The sequence below is a fragment of the Chiloscyllium plagiosum genome, chromosome 11, assembly GCF_004010195.1.
Source record: "Chiloscyllium plagiosum isolate BGI_BamShark_2017 chromosome 11, ASM401019v2, whole genome shotgun sequence".
NCBI classification, from domain to species: Eukaryota; Metazoa; Chordata; class Chondrichthyes; order Orectolobiformes; family Hemiscylliidae; genus Chiloscyllium; species Chiloscyllium plagiosum.
Genome location: NC_057720.1, coordinates 28,424,629 through 28,438,550, shown reverse-complemented (window position 1 = coordinate 28,438,550; position 13,922 = coordinate 28,424,629). Strand labels below are relative to the sequence as shown.

The 13,922-nt window shown below is 43.1% G+C and overlaps 1 protein-coding gene across 7 annotated transcripts in view; it reads right to left on the bottom strand.

The window, feature by feature from the left end:
• LOC122554242 (CMP-N-acetylneuraminate-beta-1,4-galactoside alpha-2,3-sialyltransferase-like) overlaps positions 1-13,922 on the bottom strand; it is a 627,037-nt gene that overhangs the window by 22,953 nt on the left and 590,162 nt on the right. For 6 of the 7 annotated variants that reach the window (XM_043698962.1, XM_043698961.1, XM_043698960.1 and 3 more), the window contains one exon: positions 3,385-3,531. In XM_043698962.1, coding sequence (XP_043554897.1) covers positions 3,385-3,531 — 147 coding nt within the window. Of the gene's footprint in view, positions 1-3,384; positions 3,532-6,769; positions 6,827-13,922 lie in introns of those variants that run through there. The other variant, XM_043698966.1, reaches the window with a different exon arrangement.

The following is a 13,922-nucleotide window of genomic DNA, read 5'->3' as shown; positions in this document are numbered from 1 at the left end:
CTGAAGGAATGACAGTCTATATTCAAATCAAGATGATAAGTGGCTTGGAGGGGAATTTGCAGTTGGTACTATTCCCATTTATTTGCTGAGCATATCCTTCTAAAAGGCAGTGGTCATTCATTTGGAAAGTCATGTTTAGAATTAGAATATCCTTTATTGTCACATGGACTCCAATACAGAAGTACAGGAGTACAGTGAAAAGTTTTTGCAGTGGCCTGGGTGCAAATCTTGGATACAAAACAGGATGAAAAGGAAAAGTAGTAGTTTTTAGACACTGTAAGCAATGCTAAGTTAGAAATGATAGTTATAACAGAGTCAAAGGATTTACATTACAGTCCGGTCAAGAATTTCAGATAGCAGCAGCTCAGCACATGGTCTGACGGCCAGCGCCAGGCACAAGTCCAACAACTGTCATGCTTAGCCTCAATCTCCAGTCAACTCCTCTTCAGGACTCGGCTGTAGCTAGGTAAATTGCGCTGCACAAGTAATCGGGTTTTCCCTCGTGCCACTCCAGGACTCTGGTTTCCCCATGTGCTGCTCTGGGAGTCATGTCTTCCCATGCGCTGCTTTGGGGTGAGGAACCTTGGTGAATTTCTGCAGTGCATTTTGGAGATGGTAAGCATTTCTCTACTGAGTGTCAGTGGCGATAGGTATGGCTCTTTGTGATATGGTGCCAATCAAGCACACTGCTTGTTGAGTACTGTTTGAGCTGCACTCACCTAGGCAAATGGAGAAGCAGCATTCTCAGCAGCAAAACGTTCATCATAGGAAATCCTATGAATAGAGCGCACCCATAATACCAATGTTTTTTGAGTACTTTTTAAACTCTTTAACTTTCTTAGATGACTTTGAGAATAACAGGGCTTGATTTTCAGATCACTGTCCCAGTGAGGTGTAACAAGTATAGCAGAACAAATTATGTACTGTTTATCAGAAGGAATGGAGTTCAAAGTAACCTTTTCATTCCATACTTTTTGTACTCTTACAATGTATGTCTTTTCTTGATAAAGTCGTCATGTTAGACCTCTGTTAATGGTAGTTTCCAGTAATGTCATAAAAGTTAAGTAACATGATGCAGTTTGTGATATTAATTTATAGATGTGTTTATCAGGATTTTATTAACTCAGATTATAAAGATTTTATTGGACATTTATCTGAGAACTCTTGGGTTTTGCTATTAATGGTACCAGCAGACTTAGTAATGCTGATACTTCATACTTAATATATTTTCCCTGAGCAACAACAATAAAAAGAGACTTTCTAAAATTGTGCCTGTGGCATTTTGCCATTTGGTCACCACACTTACTTACAAAACAGTAACAGCACTTCAAAAGCAATTCATTGGCTGTGATCTATTTCTCAAAGGACATAAGATGCTTTACAAATTCCTACTTACACATAAAAAGAAGTAAGTTAAACCAATTCTTCCTAATTGGATTAATAAAGTTCTGCACCATCATTCCCAAATTACAATTTTGTCTACCATCCATACTCAATAAATTGGCCAAGCACAGCATCTTCCTAAAGACAAACATTATCACAAAATTCTTCAACCACAATTAAGATTTGACAATATGTGCTGAGTTTTTGCCAGGGTCTAAAGTTACTTTGGAAGAAATCCTATTTTTCTTTGAGTTTACAACTGTGCCATTTTCCTCTGAGATTTTGTGTAATGTGCATAATAATCACTCACCTTACAACAGTTGGTTTCTTAGTTTTTAAATTAGACACATTTTTAATGAGGTAAGAGAATTAAGGTTTATGGAGAAAAGGCAGAAAGTGCAGTTGAGGATTAATAGAGCAGCTGTGATCTCATTGAACTGCGGAGCAGACTCTCTGGGCTGAATGGCCTACTCCTGCTTCTACATCTTATACTTTTATGGAATTACATTATCAATGAAGAGACACTGAAACTCAGTGAGATGTCAAGAAATTTACAACTCTTGTTTGTCCCACGCATGTATGTGATAACTTCAAGGATCAGAGATGAAATGTTACCTGCATTTGTTCCATTTGAAAAAGACAATGGAACTAGATTTGGAATATACAAATGGACTATACACCAGTAGCTTGCTCGAACAGCAATGGAGATTGCAACATGGTCTGATAAGAACAGGACACTGAAACTTCTTCCTTCTATCTGTCTAGTTGTTTCTCTGTCAATCTTAGAGATGAATGCTATTGAAAAAGGACAGTGACAAATCACCTTTCACTGAAAAATCAATATCATGTGCAAGTTTTGCCACTCCTGAGATAACAGGACCATTGGGACTTAAGATTCATTTTCATGCCCCTAAAAACTTTAGTTGCTTGTACTTCCCTGTCTCTATGGATACATTCCTTCCCCCCTCTTCTTAATAAACTTATTACCTGTGTTGTTTGTATCTTTGATGTCCCTGTTTTCTTATTATTTGGGGTTGTTTGAAAATGTAATGAGGTGGGCGGCACGGTGGTTAGCACTGCTGCCTCACAGCGCCGGAGATCCGGGTTCAATTCCCGCCTCAGGCGACTGACTGTGTGGAGTTTGCACGTTCTCCCCGTGTCTGCGTGGGTTTCCTCCGGGTGCTCCGGTTTCCTCCCACAGTCCAAAGATGTGCAGGTTAGGTGAATTGGCTATGCTAAATTGCCCGTAGTGTTAGGTTAGGGGTATGGGTGGGTTGCGCTTCGGCGGGGCGGTGTGGGCTTGTTGGGCCGAAAGGCCTGTTTCCACACTGTAAGTAATCTAATCTAATCTAAGTAATAAAATTTAACTTTCTCTCACTCAAGAGAATCTTGGAACTGACTTTCCTGAATTTTTGATTTGATTCATTGGTTTTACTTGAAGTGTGATAAGTAAATGCTAGAAAATAAATAAAAATATTTGCTTCCATCGACAAAGATGTGATTCAAAGACGAGGACACGAGTTGATCACCCCTCCTTACTTAGGAGGGGTGACTCACAGAGATTTATTAAATAACGCAGGTCATGGATGGGGTGAGTAGCCAAAATCTCTTTCCTAAGGTGGGGGAGTCCAAAACTAGAGATCACAGGTTGAAGGTGAGATTTAAAACAGTTAACAAGGACATTAGGAGTAACCTGTTTCATGCAGAACATGGTGCATGTATGGAATGAACTTCCAGAGGTAGTGGTGGAGGCAGGTACAATTACAAAGATAAAAGGCATCTGGATGGATAAATGCAAAGAAAGGGTTTAGAAGGATTTGGACCAAATGCTGTCAAATGGGACTAGGTCAGATTGGGGTATCTGGTCGGTGCTAACAAGTTGCAACAAAAGATCTGTTTCCATGCTGTATAACTCTACGACCCAGCAGATAGATCAGGCATTATTTGTAGTTAAAATAATCCAGAGAACAATTGCTGATCGAAGGGTCTGAGTTATCTTACCTCTTTAATGGCTGACATCTTAACATTCTCATAGTAATGAAGAGGTGCATTTGGAGCATTCATATCATAGCCAAACCCAGCGACTGCCACTTCGTCACAGTTGTGCAATGCCATTGTTATTGCCACTGTACCCAGTGTTGGGATGTTCTGTGCAAAATAAAAGCAAGTAGAGTTAAATACATAAAGCAATAGGACAAAACCTTGGCAGATGCATTGTGAAAAGAGAATCTTTGTTAATCTTGAGATTAACTATTATGAATACTTTGAACTGAAGGGTTTGATTGGTATAGGAACGGAAATGTGGTTTCAAATGTTTTTATTCTTCCCAAAAATAATATCGCCAGAACCGTAGAGGAGTATATTTAGCAACACACCCATGAAGTGACAAACTTTTCTTTGGAAGGTCAACTCAATATTATAGTATAGAATGGCAAAAAAAGACTTTCTGACAATAACTCTTAATCAACTGAAAGCCAAAGCTCAAAGATTGCACCAGTAGCTGCATGGCTCACCTACAGCATTCTTGCCTCTGTGTCAGAAGGTTTGTGCATTCAAGTCTGACTTTACAGAGATGAGTAAACAATCTAGGTTCAGAACTCAGTGCAGTACTAGGGAATGTTCTGTATTACTGAAGGTACTATTGTCCAGATGTAATGATGAACATTAGCCTAGCATGCCCTCCTGGGAGTTAGAAAAATCTCATTTTATTATTTGAAGAACAGCAGGAGTGCTCTCCTAACATCCTGTTTAACAATTACACCTCAGCCAACTTCATTAAAATGATTATCTGGATGTTCATTTAATTGCTGTTGTGGGATTTTGCTGTTGCAAGCAGGCTGCTATGCTTCCCTGGATGACACCAGCAACTATATCTCAGGGAATAAAAGTACTTAATTGATTGGAAGCATTTTTGAAGTAACTTGACATAGTTTAATGCCCCATGTAAATGCAATATATAAGTATTTTTATTCTGCAGCCTGTTCGGGAGTGTTATAAGTGATGTCTACAGCAGGTGGGACATGAACTTGGGCCTTCTGGACATGAACGTTGCAGCATAAGAACCCTAAATGACAATTACATTTTCAAGCACCAAACTGCACATGACCTGAAACTATTTTACTTAATTAGATGAGTAGGTTGGGAAACATGCAGCAAATATAGTAATTCCACACACCAAGCAGGTGACCATGCTTATAGAATTTACTGAAATATCAGTATGAGGGTACTCTTCCAAAAACACCTTGTTGGGTTTAAAAAAAAAGGAGCTTTAATGCGAACTATGACATTTGCAAATGAAAGAGCATGGGAATCTGGGGATAAATACACATGAACTTTTGAGGGTGCAGAGCAAGTTGAGAAAATAGTTACATAAGACATTCAGCGTTATAAGATTTATATACAAATAAATAAGATACAAAATAAAGTAAGCTATGGTGAAATGTTAGAAGTCAAACTGCTGTCTTCAACAGGACTACTGTGCACAATTCTGGACTCTCCACTTGAGTTAGGATGTGAAAGTGTGAGAAAAAGGTGTAGAAAAGATTTGAGAATGGGTCCTGGAGTGATTGTAATGAGGTCAGCCAGATGGATATTATAGAATATGAGTTCAATGATTTGGGTTGATAATCTGGGAGTCCTGGCTGATATTTAAAAAGGGTGTGTGTCAGAGACACTTACACTGTGATGCCTGATTCTGTATGAGGCAGCACTATCGTTAAGGACAGTTCATGTGTAAAATTGGTGATGGGATACCGGCTTCTATTGAATTATTTTAGTTCCATGGATGAGGTACTTCAGTTATGTGAACAGTGTGTAAATGTTGAGCTGCTCTTTCTTTAGATGGGGCAAATAGAAAAGTTCAAAGTCATGAAGTATTTGGACATAAAATTTAAGGAAAATGTGTTCCTATTGGTGGATCAGTCTGGAACCTCAGACAACAATTTCAGGTGCTTGGCAAAAGAAACAATGGTGAAATGAGGAAAACTTTTTTATGAAATGTCTAATTAGAATGTGGAATGCACTGTCTGAGTACAGAGTAGAGGTAGATTCAATTCTAGTTTTCAAAAGGGAATTGGAAAATAATCTGAACAAGTGGAAAAAAGGCAAGGGAGTGGTATTTGCTGGGTTAATCTTACAGAGAGCTGTCACAGACACAATGGGTTGAATAGAATGATTCAGTTATAGTCAACGTGGCAATGTTTGATCCTAAAACTAGATAGCTAACACTGAAAATCATAGCAGCAAAATCCCTCAATTTGAGAACAAAATTCACTCATCCCTTGTATAAACATGATTAATAATACCATATTTCATATAATTTATGAATGAAAATCACATTTCTTTATTTAAACTCTGATAGCCATGAGTGTTTTACTCTGGAGCAATGCTATTTCTTTGCAGACAGATTGCGTTGATTGAGGAAACCCAGACATCCTATTAATGAGGAAGGTGCTGCTGCAGCAGGAAGCGGCATATATTAGACACTGCAGGTAAGTTTCTGCACTTCCTTTTCAGAGATCCAGGAGACAACTATGGAGTTGCATTCTGGGCTTCAGAGAAGGTATTGGGGTCATCATATATATGATAATGGGGATTGCAGTTAGAGCCTCGAGGTTTAGGTCAGATGATTGCAATTGGGGATTTGGAGAAGGGATGAAAGGTGCAGTGGTCTAGTCAGTTTACAATTATATTTGAAGAAAGAGAAAGGATTTCCATTCTTAAATTGTAAGAAATGGAATTTACTTTTGTTTTCTTTCAGCTTATTTTGTGCATTGAGAGTGAGTTCTGTTCATGAGGTGAGGGACATCAGCATCATCAGGGCATACTTGCCCAATGTTTTTTTCAGGTATGGGAAGGATGTCTCATCTTTGCTAAGGACAGCACTACATTTCCAGTCAGTTCCTTACTTGCCATTTTGAAACTTTAGGAAGCCAATTTTTAGTACCTAAAATTAGTGATCTGAGACCCAACTTAACCACCCACATACCCTCATCTGTTTAAAAGTAATTTTCACTCTAGCTTAATGTTCATTATATTTTTCATTTTAATTTGAAGTCATAGTTTTCACCTCAACAACTAACAAAATAAATTAATAGAGAAACGTTGTTTAATCCTTGGGCTGTGAGGAGAGGAGAAAGAGGATCAATTCAATCTCCCTGGAAAGCAGCAAGTTTGTTACCTGAACATAAGCATATGTTTAGTATTCTATTCAATCCCGAAACTCAGTGTCAGACAGAATACCTGAACCTCGTGTAGCTGCAAGAATGATAAAGCAGAGTTTGATATCTTTTAATAATCTCACTCTATTGATGTCTTATCATTTTGTTCCATGCAGTAATGCATTAATGCATACTGATGTGTCTGACAATACACTGATAACATGTACCTTCAGCTCCTGTCATCCAATTCTCCAGGACTCGAAGGATTTCTTGGACTGCAAAGCCTCAAAATGTAATCAAAGGTAGAGTTACCATAGCAACAAGATTAGAATTAAGTGGCTTAGCTAATTTATTTATCGTTTTAAATTTAAATCATTCCCAGGCAAAACATGATTGGCAACTAACCTTCAAATGTAATATGTAATGTGTACTCAAGGACTGTGACAACTTTACAGACTTGATGGGATTGGAATGTGCCATTGAGCAGAGTGGCCTAAAGCTCTATTCTAACTTTTGGAGTTGTTCCGCTCCAGCAGTTTAGAAAGCAGGTACTCACCAACTGCACGTTTATATTAATGCTGATCCTTAGACCAGTCTGCCAGTGACATCAGGACTCAAGATGAACAAGGATCTGTTCATTTTTCTTCACAACGTAAACAACACATGAAACCAACCTCTATGAAACTGCTATAGAAGATGAGGAAACAGATGTACCATGTTAGACTAGCCTCTGGGACATAGTTGGTATCTTCAGGATTTGCTTCCGTCAAAACTAAGGGCTGTATTTTCTCATTACTTTAGGGAAAGTTTTTTTTTCCAAATGAGATTCACGATACTCGATCCACCATGTCCTATGTTGACTTTTCTCATTCTACCTTCCACCAATAATCTAATTATGCATGCAAATGGCCTCTGTTTCATGGATCATACAAGAAAGGTGAAGTGGTTGCCACTGCAGGACCTTTGCAATGGTCTTGCCTCTGGCACCCAGCTATGCATCACCTCAGATACTGCAAATCAGGAACTACCATTCACATTGTGACACTGTAGAGCTATCCCCAAGGAAATAGCTCAGAAAGGCAAGTTAGGTCCTCAGGACCTGGATATACTGGTGGTTTCGGTGGTGGAGGAGAAGGCAGTGCTGTATTTGGCTGACTGGCAAAGGAGGCCACTCCACCAGATCCAGCTAGCCTGTACTGAGATAGTGTCCTGGTCAGTACACTGCCTGGGTGGAACACAACACATAGCATTCTAGGAAGAAGGTTAATTATCTTCAGTGCTCTGCAAGTGCCTTCATTTTCTTTGCTATCTCATGATTATAGGGCTATTGCTCATCTAACTGCACTGTTCACTCATGTCACCAAGGCTCATGTGCTACAAATATCACCACGCATCGTGTTCACTTAATAGCTTTTATGCACTTCATTCTCAAAGTCTGACCCTTTCTGTCCTCTGTGCTTCCCACTCACTCACTGAAGACACCTTACATATCTCCTGCATCACCACTAACATTGTCATCACACTCAATTCCTTCCTTTGCCTTATTAAGGAAGAAGTGGTTCACCCTCTAGACCTATGCCCCCATAGCATCTCAACCCGTAATTCTTGGTCTGGTTGCACCTGACCCGCTGGACTGACCATTACTACTCCCTAATCTTAGTTTGAGGAGTCCCTTGGCTGACTGGCTCCCTGGCTCCCTTTGATTGACTACAGTTCTCCACGGCTCCAATAAGGACTTTGACTTGCACTCGATTTTCACATATGTCCCTTTGCTTGAAGAACATGCAGAGCATTTGCTGCATGAATGACTGGCACATGCTGAAGTTGTGATATTGACATAACGTGGTATTGTACATCAATGTGTCCTCCCACTGACCAGTTAGCATAACAATGACAAGTTGTTGTCTCCCCTCTGTTCTGAAAAGCATTGCAAGCTACAGAGTAGACGCAAAATGTGTGAGCATTAAGGAATGAAACTTTAAGCCATAAGATACATCCTGTGCAGATCAAAAAGGTGAGTGTATGTCGCAGAGTACAAAGCAACCTGGCAGAAACGTGCAAGTCATAAGTGTTCCTGATCTCCAAAGTGAAATCCCTAAGGTATAAAGTAGTGTATGAGCTGGTCTGAAAGCAGAAACAATGACAAGGTGAGGCTAGTAGTTGGCTGCTGCCAACTTGCTTGGAAGACGACTTTAAGAGAATAGTGTCCATGGAGCATGCAGGGACATTGTGATAAAGACAAAGTTTGACAAATGCCGAAGGAAACAAGCAGCTGGCTGCCACTAGGTAACTGCTCTGAATTCCATGTTGGAAATTAGTGTTGCTTAGTTTTTCAGGAAAAGTGATGTGAATTGGAAACTTTGGGCGATTCACAACACGCTGATGCATGGAAATAAGGTAGTAAGTGCTCATAAGTGTAATTCTGACCTATTTAAAGTTAAAAGAAAATCAGACCTTTTCATTGATGTTGAGATTCTGACTTTCATTTTCACTGTAGTTTCCCACCTTTCTTGTCACTACCACAATCTGCTTAAGGGAGCATAAAATTCTGCTCCAAAGATGTTTTTTTTTTAATCTTCAATTTCTTTATTGTGGAAGTGCCAGTGATGGACTGTGGTGGACAAAGTTAAAACTCACACAACACCAGGTTCCAGTCCAACAGGTTTATTTGGAAGTACAAACTTTCAGAATTAAAACAAAAGAATTCTGTGTCCTCTGATCCTGCTCCACTAGCTACATGATGAAGGAGCAGTGCTCCGAAAGCTTGTACTTCCAAATAAATCTGTTGGACTGTAGCCTGGCGTTGTGTGAGTTTTAAATTTCTTTATTAGCTGTTTTAAGTCCTTCCAGAACACAGAAACCCAGACAGTATGAATAGTTCATCTGATGACATGCTTCTGACAATTTTGCCACGTGATCTCAAGAAGTGGTTTGGAAGATTAAGACTGAAACACAAGGGGTCTTGTCAGGTGAATGTGGGAAGGATATTTTCTCTTGAAGGAAAATCTAGAACGAGAGATCACTGTTTAAAATAAGGAATTATCCATTTAAGACAGAAATAAGGAGAGGGTTGAGAGTTTTTGGAACTCAAAAGGCAGTGGAAAGCAGAGCCTTTGAATATTTCTTAATACAAAGGTAGACAGGTCCTTGGTAAACAAGGCTGAGAAAAATTCAGACGTAGGCAGGCATATTTACAATCAGACCAGTGTGATTAAAGAATGACTGGTGGATCAGGCTTGAGGAATCAGGTAGCATTGTCCATGCTAATTTGTATATATGTAAATTCAAGAACAGTTCTGCAGTTAAATTTTCATTCAATTTTCTTTCACATCTGTTGCTTATACTCATCCAATGTCTATGATAAGAAATCAATGTTGATTTCACAAATCTTCACGAGCTACATGAATCCAAAAGTTACCATTGGACTTGAACTGCCAAATCATATTCTGTGACACATTATGTGAAAGCATAAACATACTATTCTTTAGTGTTGCTCAGATGAAAGAACAAATGTCACCCATCCTCTTATTTCTCTAGAGCTCAAGAAGGAATACATCTTTATGGAAAAGCGCAGCAGGTCAGGCAGCATCAAAGAAGAAGGAGAATCGACGTTTCGGGCATAAGCCCTTCTTCAGGAATGAGGAGGGTGTGCCAAGCAGGCTAAGATAAAAAGTAGGGAGGAGGAACTTGGGGGAGGGGCGTTGGGAATGTGATAGGTGGAAGGAGGTTAAGGTGAGGGTGATAGGCCGGAGAGGGAGTGGGAGCGGAGAGGTCGGGAAGAAGATTGCAGGTCAAGAAGGCGGTGCTGATTCTGAGAAAAGGTGGGGGGAGGGGAAATGAGGAAGCTGGAGAAATCTGTATTCATCCCTTGTGGTTGGAGGGTTCCTAGGCGGAAGATGAGTCGCTCTTCCTCCAGGCATCATGGCGGGATAGCGTTTTTACAGGGGGCAGGGTGGGAAGAGGTGTAATCTAGGTAGCTGTGGGAGTCAGTCGGTTTATAGTATACGTCCGTGTTGAGTCGGTCGTCCGAGATAGAGATGGAGAGGTCTAGGAAGGGGAGGGAGGAGTCTGAGACGGTCCAGGTAAATTGAGATCTTCCATCGGCCTCCGGAAGCGCTCGGGCGCCATTAACCACACAGCCGCTGCAGCAACCGCCGCCGTAAACCATGACGTCACTTCTGTCCCCACCGACCATGCAACCTCGGCGATCGCCGCCCAGACAACAGCCTCCACAATTGCCAGGAAGACCATCGCTGACAGATTCACGGCCTCCGCGGGGTCCACAGCCACCAGGAACAACACTGTTTCTGCATTCGCCGCAGCCACTTCTGCCCCCGGAATTGCCGTTGCAGCATCTACTTCCATCCCCAGTGACGTCACTCTCCTACACACCAACCACACCAAATGTGTCTCCGCCCCCGCGCCGATCCCCGCCCCCAGCCCCACACCAGGTCCTAGCTCCCAGCCCTGCCATATTTTCACCATCCCTCCAGACCTCCCCCTCTGAGGATGAAAGATCAGTCCTCAGCAGAGGCCTCACCTTCATCCCCCTATGCTCCCGGATTAACGGGTTCAACACATGGCAAGACGTCGAACAATTCTTCCGCCGCCTTCGCCTCCGCGCCTACTTCTTCAACCAGGACTCCCGCCCACCCTCTGACGACACCTTCTCCTGCCTCCAACACACCCCATCCACCTGGACACCCTGTGCTGGCCTCTTACCTGCCCTCGATCTCTTCGTAGCCAACTGCCACCGTGACATTGACCGCCTCAACCTCTCCACCCCTCTCACCCACTCCAACCTCTCACTCTTGGAACGTGCAGCCTTCCACTCCCTCCGCTGCAACCCCAACCTCACCATCAAACCGGCAGACAAGGGAGGCGTGGTAGTAGTTTGGCGCACTGATCTTTATATTGCTGAGGCTAAACGCCAGCTCGCGGACACCTCCTCCTACTGCCCCCTTGACCATGACCCCACCTCCCACCACCAAACCATCATCTCCCAGACCATCCATAACCTCATCACCTCAGGGGATCTCCCATCCACCGCCTCCAACCTCATTGTCCCACAACCCTGTACCGCCCGTTTCTACCTCCTGCCCAAAATCCACAAACCCGACTGCCCCGGCCGACCCATTGTCTCAGCCTGCTCCTGCCCCACCGAACTCATTTCTACATACCTTGACACAGTCCTGTCCCCCTTAGTCCAAGAACTCTCCACCTACGTTTCGGACACCACCCATGCCCTCCACCTCCTCCATGATTTTCACTTCCTCGGCCCCCAATGCCTGATCTTCACCATGGACATCCAGTCCCTATACACCTCCATCCCCCATCACGAAGGCCTCAAAGCCCTCCGCTTCTTCCTTTCCCGCCGAACCAACCAGTACCCTTCCACTGACACTCTCCTTCAACTGACTGAACTGGTCCTCACTCTTAACAACTTCTCCTTCCAATCCTCCCACTTCCTCCAAACCAAAGGAGTAGCCATGGGCACCCGCATGGGCCCCAGCTATGCCTGCCTCTTCGTTGGATATGTGGAACAGTCCATCTTCCACAGCTGGCACCACCCCCCACCTTTTCCTCCGGTATATTGATGACTGTATCAGCACTACCTCGTGCTCCCACGAAGAAGTATGAACAGTTCATCCCCTTTACTAACACCTTCCACCCCGACCTCAAATTTACCTGGACCGTTTCAGACTCCTCCCTCCCCATCTCTATCTCGGACGACCGACTCAACACGGACGTATGCTATAAACCGACTGACTCCCACAGCTACCTAGATTACACTTCTTCCCACCCTGCCCCCTGTAAAAACACCATCCCAATTCCTTCGCCTTCGCCGCATCTGCTCCCAGGAGGACCAATTCCAATACCGAACAACCCAGATGGCCTCCTTCTTCAAAGACCGCAATTTCCCCTCAGACATGGTTGACGATGCTCTCCACCGCATCTCCTCCACTTCCCGCTCCTTCGCCCTTGAACCCCACTCCTCCAATCGCCACCAGGACAGAACCCCACTAGTCCTCACCTACCACCCCACCAACCTCTAGATACATCGTATCATCCTTCGTCATTATCGCTACCTCCAAACAGACCCCACCACCAAGGATATATTTCCCTCCCCACCCTTATCAGCATTCCGGAAAGACCACTCCCTCCACGACTCCCTTGTCAGATCCACACCCCGAACCAACCCAAACTCCACTCCCGGCACCTTCCCCTGCAACCGCAAAAAATGCAAAACTTGCGCCTGCACCTCCCTCCTCACTTCCCTCCAAGGCTCCAAGGGATCCTTCAATATCCATCAGAAATTCACCTGCACCTCCACACACATCATTTACTGCATCCGCTGCACCCGATGTGGCCTCCTATACATTGGGGAGACAGGCCGCCTACTTGCCCCACTTTTTCTCAGCCCCAACCCCCGGACTCAGCACCGTCTTCTTGACCTGCAATCTTCTTCCTGACCTCTCCGCCCCCACCCCCTCTCCGGCTTATCACCCTCACCTTAACCTCCTTCCACCTATCGCATTCCCAACGCCCCTCCCCCAAGTCCCTCCTCCCTACCTTTTATCTTAGCCTGCTTGGCACACCCTCCTCATTCCTGAAGAAGGGCTTATGCCCGAAACGTCGATTCTCCTTCTCCTTTGATGCTGCCTGACCTGCTGCGCTTTTCCAGCAACACATTTTTAAGCTCTGATCCCTAGCATCTGCAGTCCTCACTTTCTCCTACATCTTTATGAAGCCTAGATTTGGATTTGTGAAAGGTAGTAACAATTTCACCACCTTTACCCTACTGAGCACCTGCAAAATTTTAAATACTATGCAATTCCATATACATTCTGGTTTTTGTTCAGTAACTAATTTTCCTTCTCTTCATCTTCTGAACACGTGAGCTATTACTGGGACACAGTTCCAAGAGTTCTGGTGATTAGTCGGATAGATGAAGTCACTGGGTTAATCTATGGCGGTGAATATCTCAAATGAAATGGAAGGTTTGGCTATGGGTTTAAGCTTCATTCCAGAGTTACCAGCAAGTGAACAATTAATTCAACACTCAAATGCAGCACTGAAGTAGGTGAATTTAAGAGGCCCAATGGGGTGAATGAGGTTATCAAGAGGTGGAATACTTTGCCTTGTGGTTCACACTCCTCTGTAACCACATTCATTCCTTCTCCCCACCATGTAAGCTCAATTCTGTAAAGACTGAATAATCTTACTTACTGTATTTTGGATGGTGCAACAGAAGCTGAAGGTAGGCATGCAGGTGGAGAAGGCGGTGAGGAAAGCTAATGACATGCTGGTCTTCATTGCGAGTGGATTTGAGTACTGGAGTAAGGATGTATTGCTGCAGATATACAGGGTCTTTGTGGG